General features: G+C 36.9%; 1 protein-coding gene across 1 annotated transcript in view; it reads left to right on the top strand.

Moving 5' to 3' along the window:
* The window catches only part of LOC145679816 (uncharacterized), a 70,176-nt gene that overhangs the window by 6,510 nt on the left and 46,037 nt on the right, over positions 1-17,629 (top strand). Inside the window, exon 2 of the mRNA XM_081750343.1 lies at positions 1,745-1,941. Coding sequence (XP_081606469.1) covers positions 1,745-1,941 — 197 coding nt within the window. The remainder of the gene's footprint in view (positions 1-1,744; positions 1,942-17,629) is intronic.

The following is a 17,629-nucleotide window of genomic DNA, read 5'->3' as shown; positions in this document are numbered from 1 at the left end:
TTAAAAACGATGTATAACACGTAAGGTAAAAATGGATAGAACATTGTCAAAAGTCAAGTTGTTTGAGTAAAATCAATAATAATGTTAAAGTGTATGCAGCTTCTTCGAATTACCCAGAGCGCCCCACACTGAGGTTAATATCTCATATCTTGATTTGGAATCTCCAGCTTCGATTTAGCACGCAATGTGACTTTTGACCTGATCACGCAACAGTCTGGTGCTATGGCAACCTTTCCAGTTATTAATATATCATAACTCAGAAATTTCAGCTTACAAGCAATATAATTAAGATAATTGTCAAAATCTTGAGAACAGAAGTATGGAGGAAGATAAACACAGATAAACAAATTCTTACTTAATTTATACTTTACTTAAACACAAACGCATTTATTTACTTTTTTCTAGATCATATCTTTGATAGACAAGAAAGTGATTTTTAACGGCCAGCAGAGAGCCTGCCCTGGTACACGTATCATCACAATATTGTCTATCTGCCCTAAACCATGAGTAAGCATCAGCAAAATAACTACAATCGTTGTGAGTATCCGACGACCAAGTTTAAGTAACTACTATTACATCACAGTTATAATCAGCAACAGAAGAAAAAAATCACTACATTTAGTTCGAAGTTCACCTACATTTTGATACCACACCCTAAGAGTGGTCATGCTTAGTACGAGTATCAGTATTATCAGTAAGTTCCTCATGATTGCGTAATTTGCCAAAAAAATATGACCTATAAGAACACCAGTAGGACACGCTTCAGGAAAGTTTATTGTGGAAAAATCAGTTTCATCCACTTCAACATGAAATGATGAGTAAGAGTTTTATTTGATTTTTGGTTTGGTGCACACCACATTTACAACATGTCTCCAACCACATCAGTCGTAACTGACGAACTGAACAGCTATACTTAATTGTTCTAGACATGTAGGGTGGCTTTTATTTACACAAATAATACATCTCATAGTTTTTTTCTTTCATGAACTAGTTGTTTACATTTGGGACATTTATCTAATGCAGGTGCCATTTATTTACACGAAATTAAAATGTAGAATCCAGAATAAAAGAAAAAATGCACTCGTGCTGGTCAATAGAGTGAAGTCTAGATAATAAGAATATGTTATGTTCGTTTCTCGACCTGCCAGTATCTAAAAGAAGAAAGACATCACCATCTTTCCTAAACAAGAAGCCTTGTTGATAGATTTCAGAAGATGGACAGTAATTGAATTGACTCTTTTAATCAGAAAGCTATATTGCAACACACAATTCATGTAACATTAATCACACAACCGGTTGCTCAGTGTTAACCAGTTCCACCAGCCAAAGAAGTGTTAAAAAAAGAGGAAAGATTTTGTACATTTGGAGGAAGGGACGGCTACTCAAGTTGAAAATTGGCTAGAAGATAAAGGAAAACTTTAGAAGTAGAATAGTAATCAGGGGGCCAAGGACCAAGAAGCGATAATAATAATAATAATAATAATAATAATAATAATAATAATAATAATAATAATAATAATAATAATAATAATAATAATAATAATAATAATCTAACCATCTGTAACAATAAACAAATCCCCTTATGATGGAATTTTCATGCATGTGATGAACAAATTTATTTTTAGTTTGTTTCATATGTACCTGGTGCAACGCATCTGTAACGTTTTTGCTGATATGAGCGTTTTTAAATTTTGTATCACTTCATACATAGGCATCTTAAATCTATGAAATATTTCTTTTACAGATCTGTATTCCACTAGATGTGAGCATAGCAGTTCTTTGAACACAGCCTCTAAGCCGAGTTCTCGTAACAAGTATAACTCAATATCATCATCCTTATTAGATTTAATCAAAGAAGAACTCGAAACAAAATGTCTACATAAATCGCGAAGCATGATAGTGATTAGCCCTTCTGAAGGGAAAAAATATACTGGTATACAAGTGAGTACGCATTCAACTTATTTAGGTTTGAAGCGTATTTATCTTTTAAGCTCTTCTGCTTTTAAAGACATTTATTAGAAATTTAACTTATTTCAAGTTACGACGTATTTTAAATATAACTTAAAACCTTATAGAGATAAAATTTAGATAGCGAAAAAAGACCGTTGCTTCAACTTTGTCTTTAATTTGTAAAGAAATTTATACAAATATTATGTGAAACTGTACAATTAGTTAAATTTAATGAGCAGTCTCTAAGTAATCCTTAGATATAGAAGTAATGGTGTCCAACTTTTAAATTTTACTGGAAAATTACTGTGATATGTATGCAAAAGTCGATAACAATACGTAATGCCGGAAGTAGCCGGTACCTTAAATATACAGAGAACCCATTGTTATACTGACGCAATTTCGCATCACAGCAGATAGAAATTACTGCACATGCATATTTATTATTCGTACTTTTCTCATGATTTCAAGAGGAAACGTTTTATATATACAGAGGAGTCCGAAAAATATATTCACTGTTTGCTAGTCCATATCTCATGACAAATTTGACTTGACGTGACAATTATTGGCACTGAGAGAGGTATGTGTTCGAAATAACCACCAGCAGCTTCTATACAATGCCCATGGTGCCGGCTCACCGAACTGAGATTGTTAGTGTATTTGGTGTAATGGCAGCACCTGATGCTATGATTTTTTCACGCAGCTCATCGATTGTTGCTGGTTTTCATCGATACACGTTATTCTCGACACTCCAGAGATGTCGAATCAGGAGACCGAAATGGGTACTCAATAGGATCTCTTCGACCAACCCACCGTACGGGTAGAGTTTTATCGAGGTATAATCTGACATCTCGATGGTGAGATGGGATTTCGTCTTCATGCATGTAAAAAAGTTAATCACTATGCAGGTTTCGGATGCCAGGCAAAAATCCTTGTCTGAACCATATCACGATACGTCTCACCAGTTACGGTAACCTCAAAGAAGAAAAAGCCAATCACATCATGCACTGATAGGCTACACCACACAGCAACCCCCGATAGATTCACTGTCCTGTTCCTTAGGCGTGAGGATTTTCAGGAGTCCAGTAGACACAATTATGGGGGTTCACAGTACCGTTAAGTTTAAATTGCGCCTCGTCAGCCCACACAACCTTCCTTGCATATTCCGCCTTCTCGCCAATCATATGCGGGAATCATTCACAGTAGTCCATCCTTCGATCTGAGTTGTCTTCATTCATTACGTGTAGTAGTCTTGGAATGTATACTTTCCACTTTCCACTTTCCCCTTTTCAGAATGAGTTTTATACTTGAGTGGTTCATCCCACTTGCGCGCGCTCTCTGGTTGAGTGATTTATGCAGCAAACGGCTGAAGTGAAATGTTGCAACACAGCAGCACTCGACACCGGACTTCTAGCTGTTTGTGACCGGACGGATCTTTCCTTGTTTACATCTTTTAACTGTTCCGTCGGCTTCGAATTTATCGCGAATGCTGGCAATTGTTCCACGTGTTGGTGGTGGTGTTCCAAACTCTCTCTCTGTCAATGCCGTTGTACTCGGGAATTATATACCTCTAAAGTCAGAATCACACTTAATTGTTTGTATACTTCCGCAAAACATACAAACACCAAATTTTGCATACTTGTTCGTCATGTGATGTGAGTAATGGGAAAATTCCGGTATCATGAAAAAGGCGATATTTTCCACGTAAATGAAGTGTCGAAATTTTTCGTCGTTTCGAAATACTGGTTTTTAGAGTAGTTCCGCACATGATAGAAACGTCATATTTTGTCAGGCAGTGAAGATAGAAACATAGTTTATGTTAGAAAAAAGAGCATTAAAATTCGTTTTGGTTTGGCGGTGCAAATCGAAAAAATGTGAAATTTGTAATGGCTGTGTCTAGGACTTTGAAATTTCGAGCTGATGTTTATTCTGATGCGTAGTTTGCGAATCCGCCCTTAAACTTGAAAAAAATAATCATCTTCGGTGTAAGAAAGTGCTAGGAATGTTATGGGGCGTCTAATTCTAGACAACTTGTAGATATGGCGAAATCACGAAATTGCGTTCAAGTGTGTAGATTACAGCGTAAGTAAGGGGGAAAATCTGACATGTTGGAAAAGTCGTCATCTTCAAGATGGCGGTTCAAAAGTTTGTAACCATGAAAATTGTAAGTTGTTCTCACGGTAGGACAGTCATGTTTCTCTATACTCTTAAGGATGAAGTGCAGCTTCAATGAAGAAACATATCATTGGAGAAGTCGCCATCTTGAATGCAAAGTTGCCATGTTGTTGAATTGGCTTGATCTGCCTCGTTATGAGCTATGTTAAGCATAATAGAACAAACACAAATGAACGTACAAGCATGGCACAGAGGTAACGTGTGGGCTTTGTAAGTAGCTGGCCTGGGTTCTATTTCCGTTTTGTATTTTTCTGATCTCCATTTCTTCGTATTAGCAAAGTACTTTGTGTTCGTATTGCGGGAACAAAATATTTTCATTACTACATACGTAGAGGAAAAATATGTATTTACACGGCAACTTTTGAGATGGTCCCGAAACGAGGCAGTATGTTCGTGTAAACTTTCGAGAAGATACTGAAGTATTTAAAATCAAACTTATGTAGCTTTGGAAATGGAGCATCACCAGTGTCTCTTTCGGAAGCTATGTTCGGGAGGGGGATTATTAGCTCGGGGACACTGCTGATAACATTCTATTTGTTATTGTATTATAAACGTATTATTTTGATCTCGCCAGGGGCGCTCTGAGGAGGCAGTGTCCCCCAAAAAGTCTGAAAGAAACATTGGGCATGATTTTCACGATATAGTGTCCATACAAGACAACAATACATTTTGTCTCGCGACAACAGTGTCTGCTTCAAACCGGAAATGATTGCAAAATATCTCACCCCCATTTTATGTCCCTCGTTAAGATACATGCGTATACCAAATTTGAAGTCAATACCACAAGTGGAAAGTATAAAATATTAATTTTAAGGAAATACACACACACGCTCATACACACACACACACACAAATGGACACTTCTTGAAAATTGTCTCGTCGGCAGCGTAGATAGTTATAATATATAAGATACGTGGAAAAGTGCCCCTTTCGATTTAATAGTTTTAGTGGCGGGTCCGGTTGGAATGAAATGCCGTGTATAATAGAGTCAAGCTTATTGGCAATCACCTATGCTATAAAAATAAACATTCTAAAAAAGAAAAAGTGAGAGAAAAACTTGTTGGGAATCGAACCCAGGTCTCCTGCCCAGTAGGCTCACGTCATTCCCCTACACTACTCAATTCTTTAGATTTTCGACTTCTTACTTACTGCTCACATATACTGGTACGTAGGGACCGGCGTCTGTGAATTACACCTCTAAAATCGGAATAGTAATCGTGTTATATGTGCGTTTTTTTAGTATCATTAAGGAAATGATGTCTTGTTATTTGATTGTAATAAGAAATGACAAATACACCTTTCTAATACACTGTTCTACTAGAATGCAGAAAGTGGTGTTGTTTAAGATGCTATAAACAAATTTTTGAAAAGCCTCCAATAATATTCATATTCTAAATTACCTAGTAAATAATCGTCTTCATTGAAAATGTAAGAGTAAAGATACAGGAAGACTATGTAATTGTCCAGTATATATAAACATTTGAAGAAGTCTTACTGCCCAATAATTACATTTGTACCAAAGGACACCATTATAATACAGTGTAATACGTTACTGTGCAAAAACTAGTGTTCAATCAAATGTTATGAACTAATGTTTAAAAAGCCTTTACAAAATTCATATTTGTAAATTACCTACAAATTGTAGTCTTCTTTGAAAATACAAGACGAGAGATACAGGTAGACTGCAAAAATTGTCCAGTAAATATGAAATATTTCAAAAAGTCTTGCTGCAGGTAATATGTGCTACTATGCCGAAGGATTCCATTATAAAGGACTTTTCTACATTACAGTGCAAAAGTAGTGTTCTCTCAAATGTTACCAACAAATGTTTAAAAAGCCTCCAACATTCATATTTGTAAATCACCTATAAATTGTAGTCTTCATTGAAACGACAAGAATAAATATACAGGGAAACTGCAAGAATTTGTGCAGTATATATGAAACTTTTCAAGAAGTCTTGCTGAGGTAATATGTACAACTATGGCCAAGGTTTCCATTATAATCCACTGTACTACATTATAGTACAAAAGTAGTGTTCACTCAAATGCTATGAAAAAAATTTAAACGATCTCCAACAATATTCATATTTGTAAATTACCTAGTAAATTGTAGTCTTCATTGTAAATACAAGAATAAATGTGCAGGAATAAATGTGCCTGAAATATTTTCCCACTCTTATATCACAGATATGAATTACTTTTCCTGCAGGTAATCTGTACAATTAACAACGACACTATTATAATACATTGTACTAAATTACACTGCAAAACATAATATTAAAAAAATGCTACGAATAAATATTTAAAAGGCTGCAAAAATTCACATTTGTAAACAGTGAGTGTTTTCGGAAAATGCAAGGTTTAATAGGTAGGCTATTGGAAGACTGTCCGCTGTTTATGTTTCAGAAAATAAATTCTGTATTTGTCTGTAACATGTATAGATGTGCGCAAAGTGTACATAATAAGCCATATACATGATTGCCAGAGTAGAAGTAGTAATAGAGTTCTTTCTAATAAATTGTATGTTTGCTTTTCAAAGTTACATGGAAGGAACAATACCGATTGAATTGAAGTATGTGTTGCTAACAGGTGTCCGCTGTAAAGGGAAGTGAATTCCTTAAGGAATAGTTGTCTAGAACTTGACACCTCATGGCAAAGACATGACCGGGGGTCTGGGGGCGGAGCCCCCAGCGAGCTTTAGCGAGTGTTCTTATACTTTTAGTATCATTTAAATACAGCCTGTGTTCAACAAACGATAATCGAACCTCACCCATTGTTGCTACTCGACTGTCTTCTACTGCACTAGCTAATATGACTGAGTTGTTCCACCACCAACGACCCATGCATACGCGGGCATAAGTTGCCAGCTCTGCCTACTGTGATCCGGCACAGGAGAGTATTTTTAGGCCCCCCAACCAGAGAGTTGGCCATAGTGAAAAAGGATATTTGTGCCTCCTTCGAATCAGAGAGTTATTTTGAAGAATAATATTCATGCTTGATCTTCTTGTCAGAAGCCATAAAAACGGAACCTTTTGAATTGATTTTTTTAATACATGATTTAATGCTTGGTTTTACAGAGACTTCTTTCCTCAGGCTCTTTCCTGCTGCAGTGGCTAGCTCTCTACTCTTAAGAGGAACAGATGGATAAAACCCTTGAAACAAAACAAATGAGTTTACTTCATTTTAAGATTTCAACAAAGACGTCATCATCATCATAGGTATTCTGCCTTTATTGACAGATCACTTGCCGCAACTGAGAAGCTTCCATGCTCCACGGCCCTCCGCTAACCTTTTCGTCTTCGCGTATGATCTTTCTGTTTTAATATCATCCATTAATTGTAGTCTCCTTCGCCCCTCCCTCTCTTTCCCGCCACCATACCCTCTAGGACGTCCCTCATGATACAATCTCTTCTTAGGCAATGTCCCAATCAGTTTCTCTTCCTCTTCCTAATAATATCTAAAATTGTTCTTTTCTCACCCACCATTTCTAACACTCTCTCATTCGTTTTGCGCTCGACCCAACTAATTCTTTCCATTCTTCTCCACACCCACATTTCGAAGGCTTCCAGTCGATTTTCATCACCTTTACGTAATGTCCACGTTTCCGCCCCATACAGTACAACACTCCACACGAAGCATTTTATGAGTCTTTTTCTTAACTCTTTCTTTAAGGTCCCACAAAAGAGACTTTTCTTCCTCCTAAAGGCTTCTTTCGCCATTCCTATCCTTGCTTTTATTTCAAGTTCGCACTTCATGCTATTACTAAGAATACTACCCAGATATCGAAAACTATTCACTTGTTCTATTCCCCTTCGTTCCAATCACCATGGCTTTTGTCTTTCTAACATTTATTTTCATCCCATATTCTTTAAAGCCCTTTCTCATTTTTTCTAACATTTTATTGATTTTCTTTTCAGATTCTGCAACAAGCGCCATATCATCTGCAAATCTTATGCATCTAATCATTATACCTCCTACCGAAATACCATCATCATCATGTAAACTCTTTTTCACTATCTCTTCTAGATAGATATTAAATAGTGTTGGCGAGAGGCAGCATCCTTGTCGAACTCCCCTTCCAATTGCACTCTCTTCCGTCAGTTCTTCCCCTATCCTAACACTTACTTGTTGGTCCATGTAAGTTTCTTATAAAGTCTTCTATCTGTCCATTCCAACCCTATCTTCGTTAGAACTCCCAACAACAATTCCCAATTCACGCGGTCAAAAGCCTTTTCTAGACCAATAAATATAACATACACCTCTTTTCCTTTTTCTATAAATCTTTCACCGATCGCCTTTAATAATCCAATAGCATCTCTTGTGCCCTTGCCTCTTCTGAACTCGAACTGCTCCTCCTCAACTTCTTTATTTGTTCTTTCATATAACCTTTTGTTCAGTATTCGGAGCAGAATTTTAGTTGCATGAGATATGAGACTAATAGTTCTATAATCCTCACATCTCTTTGGGTTCGATTTCTTAGCCATCGGTATCATGATCGTTTTCAGAAAGTCTTTTGGTCATTCTCCTGTTTCATATATTTCATTGCATAGTCGGAACAATTCTTTCTTTCCCTTGTCTCCTATATTTTTAATGAATTCGATTGGTATGTTATCTATTCCGGTTGTTGCCTTTTCATTCCTAAGCTCGGATATAGCCTTTTCAAACTCATTCCTAAGAATACTAAATCCTTTATCATCCTTGCCTACTTCATTTTCTACTTCAACATTTAGGCTACACGGTCTATCCCTACTCTCATATAAGTCTTCAATGAATTCTTTCCACCTTCCTATGACCTCATTTCTCTCGCTGACTACCTTCCCATTCTTATTTTCTACTGCTATCATAATACCCGCTTGTTTCCTCCGAAATTCCATAGATTTCACCTCCTTGTACATTTCCTCATATTTCCCAACTCTTTCTAATTCTTCTATGTCCTCGCATTTTCTTTTGTAAAACTCTTCCCTCGCTCTGCCTGTTTCTCTTCGTAATTCATTATTTAACTTTCTGTACATCTTTCTGCCCTCTTCTGTATCAACCTGTTTCCACATCTTCCTCTCCCTCATTTTCTGTAACATCTGCTCTGTAACCCATGGTTTCTTAGCAGTTTTGTGTTCGCGGTAACCTACTGTTTCTTCTGCGGCTTGCTGTAAGCAACGTTTAATATGTTCCCACCGTGCGTTACTACCTGTACCTATTCTTTCCTCGTTTGAACGTTTTTCTTCGAATTTTTTAACGAAAAGATTTCTTATTTCCTCGTTTTTCAACTTTTCAGTATTCAACACTTTGTTACCTACTTTTCTTCTGCCTACATTTTTCAGTTGAATATCTACTTCGGCCAGCACAAGATTATGATCAGAGAAAATATCCGCCCCGGGAAGGGTCTTCGCGTTCTTTAAGCTATTCCGATACCTGTCCTGAATCATAATATAGTTTATCTGATATCTTCCGCCATCTATTGGCGATTTCCATGTATATCTTCTTCTCTTGTGCTGATTGAACCAAGTGTTCCCAATTACTAGTGAATTCTGTCTACAGAAACTCACCAGTCCCTCTCCCCTTTCATTTCTTTCGCCTAAACCATATTTGCCTACGATACTACCTTCCTGTTTTTCTCCCACAACTGCATTGAAATCTCCCATTAGAATTATGCATGCACCTTTCTTCTCCCTATCTATAATTTCTTCTATTTTATCATAATTTTCCTCTACTTCTTCATTTGCATGCGAAGTCGTCGGTGTATATGTCTGTATCACCACTAGATCCTTCGTTTTTCCTTTAAGACGTAATTACATTTAAAATATGTAATATACGAGGGTCATTCGGAAAGTAAAGAACGTTTTGCGCTAGCGCGTGCGCGTGTTCCCCCACCCCCGCTGCCGCTGGGCTATTGACCTGGGCATGCTTTAGCCTCAGTCTGGCACCAGCTGCAATCCGCTGCGGTCCGTTATTGCTTCGCTGTGCGACTGTAAAATATGCGATACAATTACTGATCCCGCCAAGTGTGAGGTTCGTGGTGTGATAAGATTTTTGAATGCAAGAAAAGTGCGTCCGATAGAAATTTATAGACAAATCACTGAGGTGTATGGAAATGTAATGAATGAAGCATCAGTTCGTAAGTCGTGCATTATGTTTAATGACGGACGGACGAATGTGCACGATGAGGAACGCTCGGGCCGGCCTTCTGTTGTGACTGACAAACTCAAAGGAAGAATTGTGCGGAAAATTCAAGAGAATAGGCGATTCACTATTGATGGGCTGCACGAATTCTTTCCTGAAATTTCAAGAACTGTGTTGTACGAAATTGTCAGTGGTGAACTTGGTTACAAAAAAATTAGTGCAAGGTGGGTGCCTCGACTGTTATCGGAGGAACACAAAACCAAGCGAATGGGAGCCGCATTGACTTTTCTCAGCCGTTACCATAAGGATGTCGATAAACTTTTAAATCGTATTGTTACTGGAGATGAGACGTGGATTTCGCACATCACTCCAGAAACAAAGCGCCAATCCATGGAATGATACCATTCAAATTCTCCGAAAAAGCCGAAAAAAGCCAAACAAAATTTGAGCACCTGAAAGGTTATGGCTACTGTCTTTTGGGATCGTAAGGGTGTTTTGCTCGTTGACTACATGCAGAGAAGTGAGACCATAAATGCAGCTGCCTACTGTCAGACGTTACGTCGACTTTGCCGCGCGATTCAAAACAAAAGGCGCGGATTGCTGACCAGCGGCGTCATCCTCCTCCACGACAATGCCCGTCCTCACTCCGCTGCATTGACGAGGGACTTGCTTCAGCAGTTTAAATGGGAAGTTTGGGAGCATCCACACTATAGTCCAGACTTAGCCCCCAGTGACTTCCACCTATTCCCAAAGTTGAAAGACTTTTTGGGTGGAAGCCACTACGGCAGTAATGATGAACTTAAGGAAGCTGTTAGTGATTGGTTCAACAGTTTGGCGGCAACTGTGTATGCCGAAGGCATAGAAAAACTTGTACCACGGTATGACAAGTGTTTAAATTTACACGGCGACTATGTCGAAAAGTAACTTAAGTATCACATAGTATGTAACACAAATTTCGCCTTTGTATATCAGTTATTAAAGTGTTTATACAAAAACGCTCTTTACTTTCCGAATGACCCTCGTATTTGCTGATAATTATAATATATTGATGATCTGCTTCACCGTCGTTTCAGTGACTCTTTTGTTCTTCTAAATTCAAGGTCCCAGCCTAAACTGGCTACTTGAAATGATCTGTGTTAGTCGTTTAATATTTAAATTATTTTTACTTTTTAAATATTGCTTGCATTTTAACAACGTGTGAAAGAATCAAATCAAATTTGCTACTAATAGTCCGTCAGATAGACCACCAAAATTCAGAAAATAACATCACAGAGAGGGAAGAGCTACAACCAGTATAAAATCGTTCAACATAATCCCAGCAGTGAAAAAATGCTTGTTGCTCACTCTGAGTCGGTAGCTTTCCCAATATGGCGGCCAAAAACAAAATGGTGGCATCAATTCTTAAAATCATCATAATTCTCTCAAATAGCATGTATTTTAAATTTTGATTACAAATTGATTACAAAATGCATTAACTGGCTTTATTGTATGTAAAGTGCATAGATTTACCAAAACAGAATGGATAAAACAATAAATTGACTCGAAAACTCTACGTTTATTTCATTTTCCTATATATTACGGAATTTTGTGTAAATTATATAACGTTCTTAACATAGCTAATATGCTTGACGTAGATATAGTCTGAAATCTCTGAATATAGTATTCTACAAATATGTGTACCATATTAGTAGCACCTTCATTTTAGCATAATCAGGAATGCAAAATAAGATATTAAATATACTTTTAGCTCAGTAAGCTGTGTCTGGTATAAATGTCTCTTAATCTTCCAATATAAATCCAAATCTCCAGTTCTACTTGCAAATATAAGGTTAATAAAACTCCAACTGACCAAAGCAGTATATATATTTTAAGATTATATATTTGGTTACAGTTTCGGCTATGTAACATAGCCTTCCTCAGATAATGTGACTGAGGAAGGCTATGTTACATAGCCGAAACTGTAACTCAAATATATAATCTTAAAATATATATATACTGCTCGGTCAGTTGGAGTTTTATTAGCGATCTTGAATTTTCCAAAGCTACAATGAATAATTTATAAGGTTAAATGCCAATTCTACAAGATTGAGGTAACTCATCCAAAACTTGGCCTAATAGCTATCGCCTGTTTCTAAGTTCCGAATGAATTCGAGTAGGGTTTTCATCCAATCTACTGTGATTCTGTTATGCTGCAGCGTTTCATATGTAGTCTGGCAGATGTTCATTTGAAATTCTTCAAGAAGTGTAATAAATTGTTCCTGTAATAAGGACTATTGTGAGATGAGTTCTGAGTCCTGGAATTCCTATATCAGCAAGGAACCTAATGCCTCATGAACTGCTTTATGCATTCGAATAGCTGGATTGTAGCTTTTTTCCGGTAGGTGCATTGTCAACTGATCTTTCCACTACAATTCCACTGTTGACAATTAGATCTTTTAAACCAGCAGCTCCAAACCTACTACCAATTATGCCTGACAGCATCATCAGTAGGTGGAATCCTTCCATCATCAGCACTATATTCCTGAACTGGTTCTTATGCTTGCAGTACACCTCATATATTTTCTATGCTTTTGCATGAAATACCTGATCGAAAACACAAATCACAACAGATATCTTCATCTGGTCTTTTATTGCACTCCTCTGCACAAAACATCACTGGTTGTTCTTATGTCAGTGGCTGACTAATCAGCAGTACCTAGACAGCCAATTTTTGTTTTTATGGCAAATACAAGATCCCGTAATGTGATGAAGAACCATGTCCAGCCTGGTATCAGGAGACTTGGATTAGTTTTGAGTCAACGGCTGGTAATCCATAACATGTACTGTACCCTCTTCAAAGCTGAAACTGCTTTGTAGCTAGTAGAATTCTCTAAATTTTGAACGTGTGTCAATTTATCAAGTGGGAGCTGCTGTCCACTGTAGTATTCTGACATTTTCCTCGTCGGCAAATCTTCAGGTAATGATTTCTTTGGCCGTTTCTGAGGCGGTTCTATTGGAGTATTATATAGTTGTGTAGTTAATTCTGTGGCAGTAGTTGATGAAGTTCCAGATTCTGAAGACAAGACTATTGTTTTTGCCTTTACAGTGATTCGCCAGTTTGTCGCATAGCGATTATTGAACTTACATGATGTGATGTGTCACCACCTGTTAATGTTGGTTTTAAATTGTCAATGTTATCTTCAGTCAGTAGGGTAACATATCTCTCTGGATTCATTGACACTAGAAATTGATCAGGAAGTACCACATGTCCTTGTTTTTGTTTAGATATAACAATCACATATTCTGTTTAATGCATATTCTGTTCTAGTTTTTCAATGATATCATAGCTGATACCACGACCATGACTATTCAGGAGCCGTACACTGTGTTGTTACACAGAGCTTTTACTACAGATGAGAGTAAAATACTTTTAGGGGAGTTAAGTTCACCTCGAGAAACATTATACACGAGTCCTGGGCCAAATAATTCTTTGAACGCAAAACCTTTGCACTGCATTGTGTGGAATTAGATGTGCTACTGAGTACAACTGTAACAAATGTATCTAATCTTGGCGGTACATGCAGAGAAATGCATTCAGGATGCAAGTCGTCTAATGTTGGTGGCTATGGTAACTTCTTAGTAACATCTGAAATTTCTTTTCTTAGAGCTGCAAGATGCACTGTTCTATATTCTGCTTGCATGATGCGTAAATGCTGCAATTTCTGTTGCAGTTTAACATTTTCTATAACTAACTTGTCAATGCTTAACGAAACTGGTTAAAAAATTCTTCTATGTTCAGTACTAACAAATACCAAGTTCTTGTGTAATTAAATTTGCCTCATAAAATTACTTGTTCTCGAGAGATTTTATTTTCCTCCTAATTTTTCTTCTTCTTCTTCCATAACTTTGACAAATTGTTTAAAAAGAATAAGTCGAGAATTCATGACTATGTTCTCCTAGCTTTAAAAAACTTCAACAAATGCAACATTTTCACAGTCCATTTCCAAATTGTCAATGCTTGGCTCTGAGTCATTCTGTTTGTGTATTATCCTAACAAAATTTCTGTAACATGTGAAATGATAAGCTTCACTTGACACTATGTCTTTAGTAGCAATACCTAATATTTTCATACTTAATTCTATTTGTTCAGTCTTTAACCTCCAGTGTTCATTTGCTGCTGAGCGAACTGTGTTATTAGCTCTGAGTTCACAACTGTCAGGTGGTCCCACATCATGTGATTAAATATTTTTTTCTTGTATTTTCTGAAGCTTTTGTTTATGTGTAATTTTAAGTGGTATCTAATGTCTGAATTACTGGTACAATAATCACTGAGCCCATTTATTCTATATATGATGATTTCCTCGGGTTTTTGCAGCATATTTCAGTCTCACCAAGGCAGCTTTCACATCCTTTGGTTCAGTGAGGTCAGTAGCAGATGCTAAACAGATAACACGTCCATCATGCTTCTATCTTGAATCTGCTTAGAAAAATATGTTAATATCATGGAATGTAATTCTCGAAATCAGTTAATATAACACTAATTTTTATTTTCAACTTTCAAATTACTATGTAATGATCATAAAACATATTTGAACTGTTTTACAATGCACTAATAGATTTCTCGATCCAAAAAACCATGGAATAGAAACAAAAGATAATAAAATGGATGCTAATTGGGAGACTTATGACGGTTTTAAGAATTTAAGCCGCCATTTTGTTTTCCGCCGCCATTTTAAGAAAGCTACTCTTCCAGAGCTGGCAACATGCCTTTTTCCACTGTTGGCACTATACGGAAGAATTTAAAGTATGTTGCAGCTACTCCCTTTAAGTGATGTTAAATTTTGCTGAATCTGATAGACTATAATATGAAACTTTAAAATGCACAAATCTCATATAGCCTACACATAATGAATAACAGGGTAATTTAGATTTCAGTAATATGTAATGTGAGCTTTAAATAGAGATTGGAAAGAACCAAAACACCTTCATCCGGAGACTCCGGTGCGGATCACTCATTGTTACGACTCTCAACATTCTTCTATTATTGATTAATACTAACTTCCAGGTATTCAGAATGAATCTTAGCAAGAGCGAAAGGAAATATAAAGTTGGTAAATTTCCTTTTCTTTTTCCAGCTTTTTCTATCGCCACCTTGAATCGAATGCAGGACCGCTTACACCAAAGGTACGCTGTAGCCACTAGCTCAGTGGGGATTGTGTTTTCGGTGTATACAAGGGCTAGGTAAAAAAAGTAAAGGCAACGATGTTAAAATTCGTATCTGGCTTTATGCACAGAACACCTATTATATATATTCAACGTAATCCCCTTCCATCTCTATCACCTGTCACACGTGTGAAAGGCGTCGTACTCCGTCACCGCGTTAATCTTGATCGATGTACCACAGGGACCGCCATACAGGACGGATGATTATTTCTCTTGTGTTTCTTCCCGTGAAGTTGTTTCTTCATTTTGCCCAAAAAGTCACGAAGTCCCTGAAAACATTGTTATGCAATACGCCCACGTGTCATTTCAATCTTAATCTATCCACGTTATTCGTCTTTCCGAAACATATTATGGCACTGCCATTTTCCTTCTCTATTTTATGACACTGCTGCTTTTGAATGAATAACACACAGTCGTTTCCACTTGCCACGTTTCACCGCCGCGCATTCCCTTATCAGCTACTGAACTCTTGTAGTACTGAGACACTGCCCTCTGACGTGAAAACTGTGTTTCCACTACGTATTATCCAACCTATATACTCTATATAATGCAATGCAAATGCGTTTACGTGCAACATGTGCAAAAACCATTTAATCTGTTCGGGCAAATCGAATGTATCCAATTGTACCTAATTTTGAGCCACGACATTAGTATATCCGTGAGTGTACAATAACAACGTGGATCTACGTATATATATGTAAATGGAAGTTACTATGTTTGTGAGTTAACAATTCTTAAACCACCCTACAGATCCGATCAAATTTTCAACATAGATAAGGTTCGAACCTGGGATGGTTTTCGTCATTTCATTTGACGGTGCAACTTAGGGGAGGGGAATATATATATACAGTAGGAAGTCGAAAATCCGAACTAATTGGGATCACAGGTAGTTCGGATTTTCGAAAATGACCAAGAAAATGCCATTTAGGCTTAAATATACTGTACGGTATGATCTTTTATCGATACAGAGGTTAAACAGTACATACAGTAATTACAATACCATACGTAAGGCTATTTACATTTAATGTTTCTGAGTAACCTGCTCATACACTAAATTACACTGTTCTTGTAACTCACACTTAAAACTTAACTTGTATATGCCTAAAGGAAAATAAAAATAAAAATATGTATGACAAAAAATTACATATGAATGAGCTTTTGTAAAAACACTGACTTCACGCAAAGAAAATTGAATTAGTGTACTGTCACTAGCTTTCAGGGACCGTGTTCGGATTTTTGACGTTCGGATTATCGATGTCCTACTACTATACATATATAAATGATCGAAAATAACCGATATTAGTCTCGAAATCATAGCTTTTGGGGTCGCTGAGATGAACAGTCACACTTCCGATTAGTGGCGGATCCAGGGGTGCGATCGGGGCGATCACCCCTTCCCTCCAGAAGAGAAAACTTTTTGTATTTTATATATAAATAAAACCCAACCCATAGTTTGGAGCTCTTAAAAGTAGCTCTAAGTAGCAGTATTACAACCCACCGCCCCCCAGAAGTCCGTCCTGGATCCGGCCCTGCTTCCATGCCGTTTAAATTCAAATTCAGCCCACAATAGTAGTGTTTAATTTTTATTTATATAGATTACTTATTATCTTCTGATTTTTCATTACACTTTCTTTGTTTCTATCTATTTGAGAGCGCTTCAGTAATAGGAAATGGTGTCTGACTAATGGAACATATTATTATTTTTTCTTGTTTTAACCAAGCGAAGCGAGTAATTGAGTACTTTCTAACAACCTGTTTCTATTTATTCCTTCTATATTCGGGAGATGGTTTGCGTGAAAAGACGTAAAATGAAACAATCGAATTGTTAATTTAAATTACAGCCACTTAAAAAAATAATTTTGGCATATTTTATATATAAAACAAAACAATCTTATAAATGGTAACTTAGCTAAGATTATTTTTAGGAAGGGGAGAACAGTAAGGGAGCCATTAAAATTTAGATGATCGTTCGTGTTTAGTGCACGTTGCTAAATAAAGAAAAATAATACACACTAATTATATATCGAATGACTGTGGCTCAGTTGGTACATCGTTGATTTAGCATTAAGGTTTTCAAGACGGAGTTCTATTTTATGCCTAGGAGATATTGGAGGGGGATGCTAAAACTAAAAAAAGGACGAAAATATCATAGGACATTTAACCTCTGGAGTCTTTTTCGGTGGTAGGTT

The sequence above is a fragment of the Thermobia domestica genome, chromosome 2, assembly GCF_964235325.1.
Source record: "Thermobia domestica chromosome 2, izTheDome1.hap1.1, whole genome shotgun sequence".
Classification (NCBI taxonomy): domain Eukaryota; kingdom Metazoa; phylum Arthropoda; class Insecta; order Zygentoma; family Lepismatidae; genus Thermobia; species Thermobia domestica.
The sequence above is the reverse complement of the archived record's forward strand: the minus strand, read 5'-3'. Positions and strand labels throughout refer to the sequence as shown.